General features: G+C 41.4%; 1 protein-coding gene across 3 annotated transcripts in view; it reads left to right on the top strand.

The window, feature by feature from the left end:
• The window catches only part of LOC306969834 (cell adhesion molecule 2-like), a 206,785-nt gene that overhangs the window by 139,607 nt on the left and 48,918 nt on the right, over nt 1–18,260 (top strand). For 2 of the 3 annotated variants that reach the window (XM_079565533.1, XM_079565535.1), the window contains exons 2-3: nt 2,290–2,316; nt 18,078–18,227. In XM_079565533.1, the coding sequence (XP_079421659.1) occupies nt 2,290–2,316; nt 18,078–18,227 (177 nt within the window). The remainder of the gene's footprint in view (nt 1–2,289; nt 2,317–18,077; nt 18,228–18,260) is intronic. The other variant, XM_079565534.1, reaches the window with a different exon arrangement.

Below are 18,260 nucleotides of genomic sequence, written 5' to 3'. Positions count from 1 at the left end.
TTTGGGTAAAGCCGAACTGGAGAAAATGTGCTCGGTTAAGGCGGAGGGTGAGAGGTGAAACTCATAAACCTTAATGCTTGAGCATCATGAGTTCCCTGAAAATGGATCCAACTTTAGAATGTATTTATAAAATCAAGCCTCGCCAAAAAAAAGTACTGTAAGCAAAGTGTGAGATGATGTTGCAGATACAGATCTACAAATGATCTGTTCTTTCCCCAAGCTGCAAACACAAAATATAATCATCTCCATGGGGACAGGAAATTGGCGCAATCAACAACTTAATAGAGGCTCCAGTATAGGCAAAACAATATGTGGGCGTAATAGAGGAGAGCGGCCAGCGTACCAGCTCACAGTTTGGCTTCAAAAATGCCATTTTCTCTTATCACTGAGTAAATGAACCATATATCTTTGCATGTAGATTTAGCGTGTCTATGTGATTTACAAGAAAAGGGAATTACTTAATGCGCGATCCTAAAGCAGGCGCCGTATTTGTTATGCTCTGGACACCTGCAGGTTCTCTCTCTCATATACGATTTTTCAGCCGCCGTCTCTCTGTGGTTTTCAGGCTCACTGGAGGCATTCCAATACATCCATCAATTTGCCAAAGCAGTCTGTGTGAAGCGTAAGAGCTATTCCCTCGGGACCCTAACATCAGCTAATAGACAAACACACATGCACGCTAATGGTCGCTCTAAGTAGTTTATTTCAGTGTCTTCACCTGCGGGACATCTTCAGGGGGGTGGGGGCTGCTGTATTTTGTTGATTTGTCTTGTTTGAGCCCCTCCCATTGTTTCAGAAGGGCCGTGTTGTGAGGCAGAAACTCTAACTGATTGTAGAGCAGTCACGCAGACCAATAATCTTCTTGTCTGCAAAATAACAAAAGTATAATGGAACATGCCACATCGCCGCTTTGGTCTTAGAGTTTGCAAAACATCTATACTGGGCAAGAGCATGTTGGGCCTAGCGTTTACAAAAAAGAAACGGGCGATAGAAAAATATACAGTTTTCTATTATTCTTATAGTAAAGTGTGATCAGAATAAACTTGTTCTGTCAATGTTAAAACAAGGCGCAGCAGTTGCTAAAAGAGCATGCCCACGGAAAGGCAAACTCCACAAGTGGAACCTGCCTTTGTGTTTTTGGGCAGGGTACCGTATTTTCCAGACTATAAGTCACACTTTTTTTCATAGTTTGGCTGGGGGTGCGACTTATACTCAGGTGCGACTTATATATATATGATTTCACGTTTGTTATTTTCACACTGACAGCCGCTAGAGGGCGCTCTAGGCTTGTGTACCAGTATCTGCTACTCATGTACGGTTGTATACGTATTATGACAAATAAAGCACTTACTTACTCTACTGACAATAAAAAGAAAAAAACGGTAATCGAGTAGCTGAAAGAAATCAGAGGTTACTCTTCCTGTAATGAGGAAAACAAAAAAGGGGGCTAGAGCAATGAGTTCACAAACGGCTGCTTGAACAATGTAGCTGGTGCAATTTATACTCTGGAGCGACTTATAATCTGGGAAATACAGTACTTAAGTAAATGATTTCTTAATGTAAAACTCCCATTGTTCATTACAGAAAGTGCTAGCCTCGATGTTATTGAACACACAGTAGCTGCCTCTGTCATGTTCCTAAGGCAGTTGATTTATGGTTTGACAATGTTGGCTTCCTGCACTCGAGACTGATAAAACCATGTAAACTCAAATTACAGCAGCAGAAGCGCCTGTTTTGATCAATGTTACTGAACTGTATGCCATCTCTTCTCATAGCGTCAGCATGGTTATCGTCACTGCTGGGATATCCACAACACGTCTCTGCAGTGTAGCAAAAACGGATGATACAGTAGATCATGCCATCTCCTTAATAATCAATTTCACATAATAAAACAATGTGCCGTTTCTTTTATTCCTCGATAAATTCATGGTGATTTTGTCCAAGATGGCAGCTTCCCTTACCGCGCCGCAGACTCATTAAAAAAACAACGGGCCTGTGAGCTGGATGCAGGTGATGAGACAGGAGTAATTAAAAGGTGCTAAAATGGAAGGTCTCAATCTGCTGACGCCAGCCACAATAGTTTCTTTCAGGGCTGAGCGGTCTGCCGCGCTTCACTCCTGTGATTGACGTCGGAGATAAAGAGAATGTTGTTTTTGCATATATTTGACAGATACGGCACTGTTCTTCCCACACAGTGATTTAATCTGTTGCTCTGTCTCCCCTCTCTATTCTCTTCTGCCTCTCTTGCTGTCCATCCACCCCCTACTTTTGTCTTCTTGGGGACTCCAGTGATGGCTTCAAAAGGCAAAGTTCGAGGTGAGTGGTGGCTATAGTTTGCTGCTCTCCCCGTAGCAAACTCATGACATGCCTCGAGTGTTGGAGTGGCTTCATAGAGTTGTGCTTCCATAGTTCCATCCGCACTGATCAGGCATAACAACACTAATTCTTGTTCCATAGAAATTTGTGAGCGAGTGTCACATTTTGTTAAGGATTGGGTCGCATATCAGGCAGGTGTCTCCAATGTTATGCCTGATCGGTATGATATCGTTTGCTCCCATGTTTCGCCTCTTCATTCTGTGTAAGTGAATAATGAGGCGCTGTGCTTCCTTGCATATCTGGAGAATGGAGATTTTTGATTTTGATGCAAACTGTCACGGTGCGAGACGTGCTGAATGTAAAATCGTAACTCTGCTCTTGTCTCTACGCGATGTTTCGAAGATTGAATCGTGGCTACTTGCGAGTTTCAGGCCCCAGTAGTGTTTATTTCCACAGAAAAGTGAACAGTAAAGGAGAATGAGGTCCCATTCATGGCTGGCAACGGTGGCGGTGTGCTGGTGGTGTATTTTGCGGATAACCTGACAGAGAGCATATATTTAACACTGCTTGACATCTGTCGCAGGTTGTCTTTGGTCATTCGTTTGTATTTTTTTCCTCATCTTTGTCCCCGTCTCATTCGACGACCTAGAGATCTGTGTTTTTGATCTGTGATTTTTCATCTCAGACTCAATCGTGCAGTGAACACCTGGCTTATGAGTTTAGCCCTTTGTAGGGCACTCATTGAAATACTTAGAAATAAATAATTTCAACGTAAGAGTGTTATTGTGGGACATAAGACAAGTTCATTTCTGTTTTTTTCAAATTCTTTCAATATCTTGCAGAAAATCAATGTGAGCGAAGTTACCATATTTGGTTAATTGCCCTTTATGGGGTAAAAAAAAATACAAAGGTTTATATGTAAAATATACAAAAAGTGTTTCAGGTCTCGGGGATGCTGGTACTTGGTACGTTGTGTTTTGTGATATTGATGTTTGAATGATCACACCTGTCATAGGCAAGAGTTTTTGTAATGTGATTGTGATTCACGTGCAGTGGGAGGAGTCACTCAACTTCAGTATTGTTTTCCTAAAAAATTTACGAAAAATAACCATTGGCATAGTCCTATGGTTTATTGGTTCTTTTGTCAAGAAAATACTGTAAGTATGAATAACAGGTGCAACGGGCATGTCCAAAAATGGGCAAAACTAATTAAGTGAACGTATGATCAAATATGGTGCCTGCCTTTTTCATGCTGTAATTTCACTTATTTCACTACGTCCTCCAAAACCAACACATATATCATCACTTAGCACAATTATTCACCAATAAAATGTGTGAGTTTTATCAACTTACCATGGTTAGTTTTGTAGTTATGTAAAGAAATGTGCCATGAATTTTGCCAGACTGTTTCAGACTTCAGAGAAAGCTGGAAGTTTAGAGCGTGACAGGTCTCTGCTGATTGGTCAAATGCCACAGTAGTGGGATCTGTGATGTAGGGTGATGTCTTCGGATTGGCAGAGTGTGGACTACATGCTTCTTGACCTTATACTGATGTGCAGCAGGGAGGCCATATGTAAAGTGTGCGGAAATTAGCAAAAGTAGTCACTTGTCCTTTAAAGGGTTATGGTCAGTGTTTTTTTTTATTAACAAGATGTAATAATACAAATGCAAGCCCATAACAAACTTTTTTTTGTATACCATACCATTCTAATCACTGATACGCGAAGATAGCAAAATGCACAAGAAGGAACTAATGGAAATGTGATGGAAATGGGCCTTCTTTACATTATGGAGCCTCTTACGCAGCATTTATATGTACCCGATCGCGGCAGGTGGTCAAACAAAAGTGGCTGCTTTAAACAACATTGTAGCGAGTAGTCTGCTATTTAAAAAGAAATGCCCCCCCAAACAGAGTAATTGCTCAGTTTCAAGAAAATACAGGACCGAAAAAAAAGCCATTTATCAGACTGCAGCCTCCATTTAGATAAAGCATTTTCCGGTGTATCCTCTTTCTAATAGTCAGCAGTACAATTCATCATAGAAATGCTCTTTTCACAGTTAAAATCCATACACTTTTCTGCACTTAGACTCCAAATGCTCCCTCAGGATATCCCATTCCCGTTTGGTTATTTATGAGCACTCTGTACCAGTTTTTAATGTGTTTTTTTTTTTTCCCCGTAGGAGGCATTTCTGACTTTGATAATAGTTTTCTCCTGTTGTGTAGCTCACCTGTAACACCTGTTCAATGCTTGCTGTTGGCATTGGGCCAGAAACCTTGTTTTGGCGTGACGTCAACTGTCCCAGCTCAGAGACATCTGTTTGGAAAAGTTGGCCCCCGGTGCGGCGTCAGTTGGTTTATCACTTGTATCAAAACATCTCAATTGCGAGATAAGACTCGGCTTTCAAATGCAAATGGTTTGAAGCTGTTTGGATACAGCTGGTGTTGACCTCCGAGCTTGTTAAAGGCGACACTAACGCGGCTATCATGCTTTTTCATCTCCCCATGATGCTATAGGAAATCCATTGCTCTCTTAACAGGAGGACAGAGGAAGTGTACATCACAGTCAAGCCTCCTGCTCCTTATAATGAGGCGACGGGAGGTAAACATACGGGAGATAAGACGTGCGCTCGTGGTCGTGGGCAGATAAAGGTAGCTCACCTCAAAGCGTCACTCAGGAGGCAGCTGTTATTGACAAGAAACAGATTGTTTACACGATGATTTGAAGTTTAACGTTTTGTTTAGTGTGAAGTGGAAATAGTTCACAGTTAAAATCCAAGCTTTAATTTGATTCTATATAATATATTTTTATATTAAAGTGAGTCTGGAAGTGTAAATGTTTTGCAAATAGAATAGATTGACCGCCTGTGTCTAAAATTTGATTGGTAATGTAATATATATTTAAGAGACTCCCTTTGCTGATTTCCGAAACTAATCAGAATACCCGGTGCCATCACTTTGACCAATGAGACGAAAGGGGGAGGAGCGTGATCATTTATTTTTGAAAGTTTGCAAACTTGGAATGGCTTTCTGCTCTAATTAAGAGGGAAGGAGCTTGATTGATTACTTTCAAATGTCCATATCACTTTCTCCTCATTTTGAAATCTTGCAGATTATCACTTTAAAGCGAAGCCTAAAATCTATAAGTATCATTCATAGTAGTTACACATAAAAGGATGCATATAAATGACCTTTTTATGTCCGTTTATAATGGCCCACATATTGGAATGTTTTCTTGAATCCATAATGTCATATGCCCCTGTTTCACCCAATGAATCTGTTACTACTTTATATACAGTACATTAAGCTTTACATATGGCCCGTGTACTTGTGATCTAATCCAATTACACAGTGACAGAGATGGATGCCCTGGACCCCACACATGCTAACATATATGCATTTTCTCCCATTTGGTCGCTGGTTAATCTGTATTTTTAGACGGCGTTACAGAAGGAATGACAGTATGTAGATGAGGCTGTGAAAAGACCTCATTAAAGGGGATACAGTGATACGGTGCATGGGGGCTGCGCAGTGTCAAAACACACAAGCTGTCAAAAAGAGAGCAGAGATTGGTCACCAATGTCTGCAGCTTTTTATAGATCAGTGAGTAATTGCATCCAAAACAATATGCTGAGTAGTGTTTTTATTCAAAACACTGCTTTATTCATACAGTATGTAAAGGATAAAAGGGGATACCATAGCATAACAGCTGATAAATATTGATCAATTCACTATTCATGCAGTAAAGGCTCATTTACTCTGCTATGATTAACTTCAGCGCATTTATGCTTCCACACGTTCCAAATGTCCAGTTTTACCAAAGGGTGCTGGATCTTCAGAAAATGCACCAAAATGGAAGAAGAATGACTGAAAAAAAGTCAAGAAAACGACACGAAAGCAGTGATGATCTGTTTACACGTTTTTAAAACTTTGTTCTGCTTCACCTATTGCGCTGTGTGCAATAGCGTCCCTGGCAGAAGGAACATGAACAGCTCCTTTGCAAAACATCTCACTCGCTCAGGGTTAACGGAACGAGTGACAGAGCAGACGGACAGACTCAACCCAGAAGATGAACAGAAGGCTCCATTCGTTTCCATACGAGCGTAAATGAGACTCAAGGAGACAACACATGAGCTATTCAGGCTAAATATGGAAATGGACCTCTCACAAACAAGTAAAGAAGGTGGAGTCAGGAAGTCCGCCCTATGTTGCTATTGCTAAGATACAATTATTATTTTGTATTAAAAATGTCTCATCCAAACCCATTGCTTTATTCCCCCTTCTTTTTGCTGAAAATATGACCTGGTGGCTGTAATATGAAATGATTAACATAACAATATGGCATCATGTAATAGTCAACAGTACAAAGGCCCTGTGGGGTTAATGTTAATATTAGTGCCACTATTTTGCATCGCTAGTTTTCCTACATTGATCTTTTATTCATAAGCGTATTTAATAGACTTGTATAATGTAGAGCGATGGTCTGGCTTGCCGTTTAAATGCAGTTCTCACACTAGTACGCCTCCCATGTGTCACGGCACTTCTCGAAGACTTCGCTTTGATTATTTCCCAGCCATTCGACCGGCCCGAGCCTCCCTTTGAGCCCTGATCTGCAGTGTCAACTCCGACTTGGATGTTGTATGCTCCGATCGCGTCAGGCAAAATAAGTCCTGTCACAGGCGCCCGATGATAAAAGGTGTTTTTAAGAGCGTAGCACTAGCCTGTGTACCCCCCGGGGCGAGCGGCGTTTCCCCAGATCACTGCCTAAATGAAGAGTATCTGTCACCACATCAGCGCACATTAGAAAATCACACTGTGTCATGTTGATCCGGGAAGCAGGGACTGTTTGGTGGCAGTAGCGATTAGGGCTGATTCCCACCAGAGTGCCACCAAATATCTGCTCTCACAGCAACAAAATCTGGGATAAAATTACAACCTTCGATCAAAAGTCAAGGATTGTTGTGCTGTTGAGAATAGTGCTGCTGTCATATTTGTTTAACCCGCTGTCCCTGAGAGGGGATTCGAAGTCTGTTGTGGATTTTGTAACAAGAAAAGTAGAGACATCTTCCCTGTTTATTTTTTGATGAACGATATAATTGTGTTTCATAGCATGGCGGATTCTATTTTCAATGTAAGAATTAGATTATGTCATCAAATATTGCTAATTAATGATAGTATTTAACTGCTTAAACAAGTAATTCCAGTACGCGTTACGATACAGTAACAGCTGTGACTGAGCATTTACATAATAACATTGTCTATTGTGGCAACACATTGAAGACAGGTTGAATCAAGCACTGTAGGGGCAGACATTTTTAACCATTTGGCACTTATGAGGACTGATCATGTGTTTAAGAAACTTGAATTGAACATTCAAATATCATGGTCAATGTAAATGTAAGTAAGTAAGTAAACTTCATTTGTATTGCCCTTTTCACAGACACAGAGTCACAAAGTGCTTCACAGTAATAAATATAATTATAAAACAACATATTCAAATTGCAACAATTCAAAACATAGTACAATCTGTGTCAATATTGAGTCAGCCGGACTCAAATAATTCTCAAACAAATGGGTTTTTAGGTGCTTTTTAAAGGAACAGGCCACCGTTTTGACATACTGAGATATGTTCTTACCTGAGCTTAGACGAGTTGATGCGTCGTAACTGTCACACAAAACGACCAGAAGATGGTTTATTGTTTATTAATGGATCCCCATTAGTCTTTACCATGGTAAAGACTATTCTTCCTGGGGTCCATGAAAATGCTACATTTAAAGTATTACAAAGCATCATTACATGTACAAATACATCATTTAAAATCCCATTCCTGAACACCACAAGAACATGCTAATACAATTTTACAATACACCTAACCTGGGAGATTATTATTCTCTACATTATATCCCATGATTTAGGACATTTTTTTTTTTTTTTTTACCATTCTTTTAAAACAGCTTTTGAACATCAATGCTGTTAAAGAATGAGGGAGCTTATTCCACAGAACCATTTGGCCTCTCCCAGCATATTCCTATTGCTCCAAACCGGGTGAAGTTAGAAGCCACCAAGCTCTTCCACAGACACTCGCAAAGACCAGACAGGTACATATCAACTCGTCTAAGCTCAGGTAAGATCATATCACAGTATGGAAAAACGGTGGCCTGTTCCTTTAAAGGTAGTTGCTGTCTCCAATGAGCGCAAGGCAAGAGGAAGTTCATTCCGAAGTCGGGTCGCTACGGCTTTGAAGGAGCAATCTCCCTGAGTTTTAAGCACGTTTGTGGAACCATCTGTAGGTTCTACCCAGACGACCTCAGGCTCCGAGTCAGACTGTAGGGCTTAAGTAGATCAGCAATGTAAATGGGAGCCTGACCGTGTAGAGCTCGAAAGATTAGCACCAAGATTTTAAACTGAACCCGATATTCAACAGGGAGCCAATGCAAGGACTTCAACACAGGTGTAATGTGGGCTCTCCAGTTTGTCCTGGTCAGAAGTCTCGCAGTCGAATTTTTAACTGACTGCAGACGAGCAAGCTCTTTGTTGCTCAAGCTCAACCGCGAGGACGCAAATGCATGAATGATCATTTCCAGTTCTTCTTTGGGCACCATAGATCTGAGCTTATGTTACATCGATGGAAGTAGCAGTTTTTGACCAGCTGCCTGATGATGTTCTAGAGACATATTCTTATCAAAGATAGACGCCAAGATGAAGCCAATGTTTAAATTTGTTGGTGATATACAGGGCTGGGTTCTGTTAAACAATACTATGGTATCGATACTACGGTTACCGGTAAAACATTGATACAGAACACTGGTACTGGAAAAGTATATTTTAAATTCAAAAACTGAAATAAATAAAATATTTTACATTATTGTTGTATTTTTTGGGGGTTCTCGATGACAAATCATTTAGTATAGGTATCGATAGTCATATCATTAAACAAGTATTATTAAGAGTTGATATTTGTGCGTATTTGACCTTGTAGTGACGCAGCAGCTGTATGAGTGGTCAGCATGGCGCCTTTACTTTCAATCACAGTGGTTTCTGTGATGCTCCAGGATCAATTGTTTTGTAGGTTTTCTGGTGAGAGGCTCCGTCAGCTGTGAAAGCGTCACAGAAGCCACTGTGATGGAAGGTGAAGGCGCCATGCTGACCACTCATACAGCTCATACAGGTCACTACAAGATCAAATACGCACAAATATCAACTTTTTTTTTTCGCATTAAAAGTTGCATAATGCTCCTTTAAGTACTGATATTGAAAGAAAAATAATGTTACCCAGCCCTATAGTGATAAATGAAAATATAGAACTTGCAGTAGGTTTGAATCTACTGTTTACTGCCTCAACCCCTTGGAGTGGGTTGACACCTGGATTTGAGTCTATTCTGAAAATGACTAACTTCTTCTTGCAGTGTGAAGATTGTTTTAATTGCGTTTCAACTCCACATCTGTATTTACTGTTTGCCATCATTATATTCAAGCCAAGCAGTATGTATATAAGTGTAATGTGTCTTTTTCAATGCACGGTGATAATGCACAATGTCTGCATAAACATATACCTCAGGCGATATGCGCATAAAGAAGTGACTTGCACAAGGCTTTATGTCGGTAGAAAATTGCAATACATCTTCCCTTTATCGCCGCTACTGAGAAAGTGCAGTCATGCGAGAGACAGTTTTCCTTTCGGCAAAAAACATTTTTAAGATATTGCTTTCTCATCCCTCTGCCCTCGCTGATCTTGAATTTTCAATCCCATGTTTTCAAAAATATGTTTTTGTGTCCTCACCTAACTCGTCTTTGCTCTGGGCTTCTCCCGCTCCTGTTGGAAGAAAGCATGCAGTATTTATGAAGGCAGGGGTTTACTTGTGTCATAAAGAAGTGTGAGCGTCCCGGCCTGGGCGCAAAAGGGGACAACGGGGGGATTTCTGGACCTTTTTTGGATACTTTCAGCCTTGTATTGCTCTATAAATTGACGTGGCCGGATCAAGGGCGGACATAAAACTGAAAGGTTTAGTGAAAAGGAACATGACGCAAGCTTATTATCATTGTCAGTGATCAAATTGTTTTTCGTTAATCCCCCCCCCCACCTAACCTGTGTAGCGTTAGGCCTCTACATGCTCACACACTCTTCTTGGGCACACAGAGTAACAGGTGATGTCCCTGATGTGACACTGGGGGCTGATTTGGACAGGGAGTTTGTTGTGGCAGAATCAGCAGCTGCCCACTCTCATTACTGTATGTAAATGACAACAGGCTCCATCGCTGTGCTGTGGTGGTGCTGCTGCTGCGCCGTAATTAACTTCAGAAGTGCACATCACAAACGACTCAGGTACTCACAGCTAGCAGTCCAGCAGGAGCCACGCCCACCACTGCAGGGGAGGACTGGTTTAGAGCCCCTTTAAACATCTTTTTATGCTTCAGTCACGTTTGTTTAGGGCTGCACTAATCCAGGAGGACAAGACACAGCACATACAAAGGGCTAAATAATGAATTTGAAAACAAGTAAAAGTCATGCAGCCTTGATTTCTCTGCTGCACAATAAAGGAGATTACATTAAGGTAACAACAACAGCTGGCAGATATTAGTGAGGCCGGATTTGTACCGGAATTCAATTTGTGCTGTTGTTGTAACAACATGCAATATGAATGTTGACAGAACCAGAGTGTTTGTTCATTTATTCATTAATTTGGCAGACAGTGGCTTTATTTTTAATGAATAATTGTTTCCTGCATTTTAATTTTGCCGTCACTGATAACTTTTTTTTTTTTTCATGGTCATTGAGAAGAATTTCCATGCATTGAGTGATCACACGTTTCCCAGAATGAAACGATGTATTGCTTTGAATGTGGCGAGCAAATGGTAATTTTACATATTTCTCAACATCTGCCTTTTATCTTCTTAACTAATTGTTCATTGGTTCATTAAATGAGTCCAAATATAGGAGACATCTGTGGCACGGCTCGTTCTGCCCTACAGTGTAAATTCCAATTAAGTCACTGAAGGATTGATACCACAAGCTCCTCTAATTATGTATTTGACTAATTGTTTCAGGAGCACAGTAGAACTTTAACTGTGGACTGAAATATTAATATTATCAATTATTAACAGCTACCAGTGCATTTTTAATAAGACACGATGTTCTGTTTGCAATTGTGTTTCGCACGCAGTGTTCAGATAATGGAAAGTCAATGCAAAAAATACAGCACTCATTCATTAATGTAATACAATTAAAATGATTTTTAAATTGGTGGTACCGGTGCACCGGGAGGCTGCTTTTACTGTTTAGTTGAGCCTTTTCAAAACCATTTGCAGTAGATGGTTTGGGGACGATTTGGTCCTGGTCTCGACTAACCAGACGCTTTTCCTGTCGTATGAAGAGACTTGTCTGGAGCCCAGAGAAGGCCCCAGATTTGGATGAGACCTCTCCGTGTGAAGTTTGTGTGTTCTCCCCGTGCTGGTTTCCCCCATACCAATACAAATATGTGAATGGCCTCAACTTACAAAGCGCTTTTCTACCTTTATCAGGCCCAAAGCGCTTTACATTAAGGAACCAGTCACCCATTCACACTCTCATTCATACACCAAAATACGCAGACACTGGACAAAAGGTTCCCTCTGGGGCCAGGACTCCCCTAAAAGTTAGATTCTTAGTCTCAGTCAGACTTTCCTGGTTAAATAAAGGTAAAATAAATAAATAAAGTTATCACCGAAAGTTAAAGAAGTACTAAGTAACTTGTTTACCTTAATAAATACTTTTCGTCGTCCCTCTGCGGGTAACACAAGTGTTAATGGGATGATTAGGGGATCTTTCAACTCCCACTGTTGTCTTTGGCCAGAAAACCACGCTTGCAACTTTCCCTGCTCCAGGTCGGCGGCGCAATACACACTAATGGAATCACGAAGAAGTGGCTAACAGGATTGAGGGCAAAGCTAACTGCGGGCTAGCGCCACTTAAACAGTATTTACTGCCAAGTATCTCCATTGTGTAATTGGATGTGTGATTGTGTAAAATGGCTGGCAGTCAATGAGTTAATGAGTAAAATAAAATAACACAACATGCTACAACACTTGCAGTGGTGCTTATGGCCTCTAGGGGGCATGGGTAGAAAACATGGTCCCCCCGTAGCAAAACAAACATGGTGGCTTACCAGAGTACATCATCAAAATGAACAAAACCCATTTGTCTGTACTAAAGAAACCAAAAATGTCCTTAACTTGGTGCAATGATTGCAATGCATGTTTGAGAGGGACATTTGGGGTAGTGTTTGGAGGCAAACCCAAAGTATTTTTTTAGGTGTAAATAAAATTAAACTGAATCTCTGTAAAAAAATAAATAAAAAAAATGCAATAGATCTTTTAATGTGCACAGGTCTCGTGCTTCTTGTTTTGCACATGAGCAAAAGCTTGGCAACAGACTCACTTAATGTGTATTGAATTCTGTTGAATTCCTGTGCCTGCACTTATTTCTCTGTAAGAAATCATTCCTCGCATGTTATTCCTTCCATCCATTTTTCATGACATTAAACATTTGTGAGAAGGCAGGTGTCAAGGTTGGCCGTGTGTCTCAAGGATGCGCTGACAGGATCCTCTTCCCAGTCTCGTGATGAATTCAGAAAAGCTCTCGAGGCGATCGAACTGTTGACCTTGGGGCGCTTGTTTTGCGATAGCGGGTGGGCCGTCCTGCCGCGCAGCCTGACACTCGGAATCAGTCAGGCCGTGACCAGCTGCGTACCACCTGTGTAAGTGCGCGGACGCTAAGCGCTCCTGGCAAACCTGTCATGTCTCATCCCGTCCTGTGTGTCTCATTCATGATCTCCCGAGTGCATTTTGAGCGGCGACCCTCAGAGCGCTGCCATGGATACAAGTGGAGAAAGAGATACGTTTGGCTTCGACTGTGGTTATGACATGAATACACGTGTGTTGGTCATTTTGAATAATCATCAACACTTAATGGGGTTTTTAAGCTGGATGATCAAATTGTGTTTCGTTACTAAGTGGGTACTTATCAAACAATCAGCTTAACGTTAACTATTGGCTTGTCATTGTGCAATATGTTAATTTGTCTGATACAAAACAACACAGAAATGAATGACATAGTGAATTTTATGAGCTACTAAGCTGTGATCAGTGAATATTCTTTCACTCTCAGTTTGGTCTCAGAGTTTCAGAAAAGGTCTCATATTGATCTCCCTGTCCTCCACATATGGGTTTTCTCAAGCTTCTTCCCACCATCCATGCTGGGTAATGTTTGTGTAATACAACAGTGACATCAGTAAAACCTTTCCAATTCATGACGCATTTGCTTACAGTATAGCGCCTATAGCACAAAAGTACAAAAAAGTAGCGGCATACTGTCTTTACCTAATTGGCCTTCCTGTGCTCTTGATTATACATGGAGAGCTCTCTCAGCTGGAGTGCGCTACAGTGCAGCTCTAAAGGTCAGTGGCTGAGTTGTCCGTCCATCCATCTGTCTATTGGTCTGTCTGTCTCTCACATTCTCTGCATTTGGATGTCTAAATGAGAATGGTTGGTCTTCTCCTGCTTTAAAGGTCATATTATCGAATCTAAGGGAAGCATTTGGTCGTCTGTGTTATTTTTCTGCCTGTAGATACAGGACGCGCCATTTCCAACACTGCTGACATGTGCTTTTGGAAATGTTGGTGGTCAGCACTTAAGGAGCAGGTTTAATGTGCTCTGTCCTAAAACAAGGCTTTGCATTTTATTTTGAGTAGACAAGTCAGCACATTACAGTGAAGCCAGATAAAGTTTTATGGTAGTGGCCCCATTGGTTGATGTGAGCTGGTTTAAAATTTGGAAACAATTTTGACTGTTTTGCAAAATGACTACCTATGATTTTTATATCATTTTGTATCCCCAAAACACTTTTTTCCTAGACTAACGAACACTTGAGTGAAATTTGATTGAATGATTACTTTTTTTTTTTTCTTAGCTACAGTATATCTTGCCAAGGTTGGATTTGGTTGGAATCTTATCACACAATGAGGACAGAATTCTTACTTGAAATGACCTGCAAATAGTGCTGTATGTACAGTCTGCTTGTTGGACAAACCACACCATTTAATTCCAGTTAAATAACGCAGTGTGTCATATCTCTATACTGACATGCAGCCAGGAAACAGTCGACCTGGCTTAGCTGTCATTAAAAATGGAGGGCAGATCATGTGGGTTTGTTTCTATATGGAATATAGAACATAATAAGGGCAAAACCCTTGCATAGGGTCACTTTGACAGTGAGACAAAGACAGTAAAACTGCCACCTTCAGGGATCAACTCTGGAGCAGGAGTGAACTGGCGAAGACAGAGCAAGGAAGTGAAAGTAGGTGTTGGGAACGAAGTGAAGGAAGCCCTAAATTTAGACATGGAAATCAGGAGAGAACAGCTGCCTCCAGAGATACATTTAAATCAGGTCTGGATGGCCAGGGGGAGCAGAGAAAAGCCTACTCCACTGGCCAATTAGGCGCACACACTGGCGCACCGCTCTAATATAACCATCATGGTGCACCCTTTGGCCTTCTAGGTCCCACTGGATGTGTAGCAGCAGACTCCCGACTAGGACTAAAGTACAGGCTTCCCCAGACTGGAGGGAGTTACGGGAGAGCAACAGAAGAAAACTGGGAGGAAGTGGCCTTAATACAAAACATAATAACTGTCAATGATATTATCTCATTCTCATTTCATGCTTCTTCAACAATCACAGTAAATTCAAGTGGACAGGTGTTTAATAGAGGCTCATGCTCATGCTTTGGGATACTTTATTATCAATAGTTCACTTTTTTTTTTATCATTTAAAGAATGTATATAGCAAAAAGACGCATCTTATGTATTGTATGGAGCGCCCACTGTTCGCACATAACCATAGAAACACACTAAATACAAGCTTCGATTTTTAGCCAACAGCATTTTAACAAGTATGTGGTTAGATTAATATCAAGTTGGCTTGTTCCTGATCCCAGAAGTGGATGGAGCTGATGGAACAGTTGTGCGGTGCGTAATGTTGAGACAATACTAAAATTTACAATCAGATTGTGATAATACACTCAAACCTGTAGACCATTGTGTAAGTAATTACCACGTCAGTGCCATTGAAACTTAAGTTGAAGATTAGGCTATTGGTTTAAGATACGCCTTTTTAGAACATCATCTATCACATTGTTGTAAAACCTACTTATATTGTGGCATACACAGTAACTAAGTTTTGCAAATTTTTTATGCCGGCTGTCATCTGAAGTGTTGATCATATCCCATCACTCTTCTCTTGTTTTCTTGTTTGTGAAAAGCCAATCAGCCCTGACTCAGAGCTGTTGACGGTTTTAAACGTATGCAATCCTTGATGATTGTCTTCCTAAATTACAGCACGCTTACACTCCAATAATCATCTTAAATTATTGCTCATTTTCTCCAGCCTACTGCCTCAGCCATGCCTGCTCCCATTTGATTTTAACGCACTATTGTGACCAGCACAAAGGGAATAGAATGGTTCATGCTGAGCTGCGTGTTGTATGGTGCATCGGCGAGAAAAATGGGGGAATGTAAGTGATTTAAAAAGAGAATGTAATAAAGAGACCAAGGCCAGGCGCGGGAGAACAGTAAATCATTGGCAGATCATGCTTCATGCAAAACTTTCATGAATAAAACATCCTTCCCGGCTCTCATGGCGGAGATCCATTTCTCCAGCGTTTGCCGACTCCTCATGCTCTATCTGTGGCACGCATGATTAACCTCGGGAGGCCTTAATCAACAGTGGAAATGACCCGTGTGCCCGCCTTACCTCCGCTTTTCTCCTCCGCCACCCTGCTGGCTCGTCATATGTGCCAGCGATGCATCAAGGACCAACACTGTCTATTCTGTCTGACACAAACTATCATTGACAAAAACAAACTGAAGATTATTTGTGTTTTTATCAAATAGCATGTTGTTTCTTTAACGAAATAAGTTTTAGAATGAGTACTTCAAACTTTCCTGTGTGTTTCCTTTTAGACCGTTCCTTCTATACATGTTTGTTTGTTGGTTCTGATCCTGACCAGAGGGGAAGTAGCTCTAAGTCGAGTTAGCTGCGTTGAATAATCTTTCTCACCTATAAGCCTTTATTCACACTCTCTTTAAAACCTGTCCTCTGGATATCGAGCCAGGCGGAGATTTACGGTTATTATTCTTTACCAGCCTACCCTCAGCCTTTTCTATAAACAACACACACGCGCTAACACGCACACACAGAGCGGGCTGGCCGTGGCTCTGAAGTGACCAATAATCCGCATGTCCTATAGAGAAAACCTTTACTGTCAGTAGCCTAGTATAGAGCTGTTTACCTTCTGATACACTCACACCTGACATTAGATACCGTCATTACACGTGAACTTGGCCAACACGTGGGTGTGAGTTATACTGTTCAGAGAAAGTGTCGGCGTTCATATAGCTGTTGCTCTGCACTTAGGCAAGTGTTGAAATACCAGTGTGGCTGAAGAGAAGGATTCTTAACCTCTTCACCCCCGCCTTTACCGAGCACATTTTCTCCAGTCTCCTCATTTGAAAGCTAAGACCCGCAAAACTGATCTAAACTAATCTTTTTCCTCACGTTGTGGCCGTGTTGTTGCGTTTTTGCCTTTTTTTGTTGTGTTTTCATCTTTGATTTTGTCACCGCTTTTTTCTTGAAGCTTTTATTTTTTTGTAATACAAAACTGGAGATTATATGCTCGGTTTAGGCGGGAATTCAGAGGTTAAAGTAAATGTATGAGCAAAAAAAAAAAAACAGTTTCTTAATTGTATTTAATGTCCTGGTTTTGTTCTCAATAAAATACTTGAAGTTTAGATGATGCTAGCATGAGGATTCTCAGTTCCACACGCAGAGCAGACAGTGGTTAGAGCTGTCCGTGGTGCTGAAATTGCTGCTCAAAGCTGCACAACAACCTGTCCGTGGTGCTGAACTCAAAAGCAGCTCTAACTGTTCTTGTGCTTCTCTCTCACCTCATTGTTCTTTCTTTTTTTTCTCCCTTTTTTTTTTATCCTCATTCGTCGCAGCAATTACACAGACAAACATGGGCACAATTCCACAGAGGATGGTTTTTAATTGGTGCTCCCTGTGGAGTTGAGGTTTCAGGGTCGCTACTGCAGGCTAAAAGCCCCTTGTGTTCCCCGTGTTAGGCTCCAATTTAGCGCACAGCAGTGACCAGCCATTCTTTACCGAACATTTGCTCTGTAATTAGGATATTAGCTACTTTAAAAGTCTGTCTCTTGTTGAGGCGGGATCGGACTGCTTTAAACAACACAGATAGGGCGTGACGTTACGACCATGTGCCTGTGCCACGGATGCTCATAATGGCAATGATGTGCCTCGTAGTGTAACCGCTTTCTATCAGAGCCAGCGTTTACTTCTTCAGCGATTTCGGCAGCAGTAGCTCATTTGTTAACAGGCTGCTACACTGAAACTGACGTGTTTTTTTTTTGGCAAGCTCACTCAAATCCTGTGAGTTTGTCCAGTGTTCCTGCTTCTGTGACATGATTTTGCTGCTCAGTATGTTCCACCCACTACCAGGTGCCACAGTAAAGAAATATCAGCTGTGTTATATGCTTATTCTGTCAATCCGGCCACATTGCAAGGCCTCCTGCTGTATTTTCAACTGGGTGTCATTGGCGAAGGTGATCCAGCATTGCACCAGTGAATTGAATCGGAAAAGTAGCATATGTTTGAGAGTGAGTTCCCCCGTGTGGCTCCGCTCTTCTTACCCTCGTGTCTTGTTTAATGTGCTGCAGGCCTCAGCGGTCAGTACCCTCTGGTCCAGAACGTGACGGTGACAGAGGGAGGGACAGTCAACATGACCTGCCGCGTGGAGTACAATGACAACACCTCCCTCCAGTGGTCCAACCCAGCACAGCAGACCCTGTTTTTCGGAGACAAGAAAGGTGAGTTAAGACACAAGCAGCACGGTCCACAGC

This window comes from Gobius niger, assembly GCF_951799975.1.
Source record: "Gobius niger genome assembly, chromosome: 11".
NCBI classification, from domain to species: Eukaryota; Metazoa; Chordata; class Actinopteri; order Gobiiformes; family Gobiidae; genus Gobius; species Gobius niger.
This window is presented reverse-complemented; position numbering and strand designations above follow the sequence as displayed.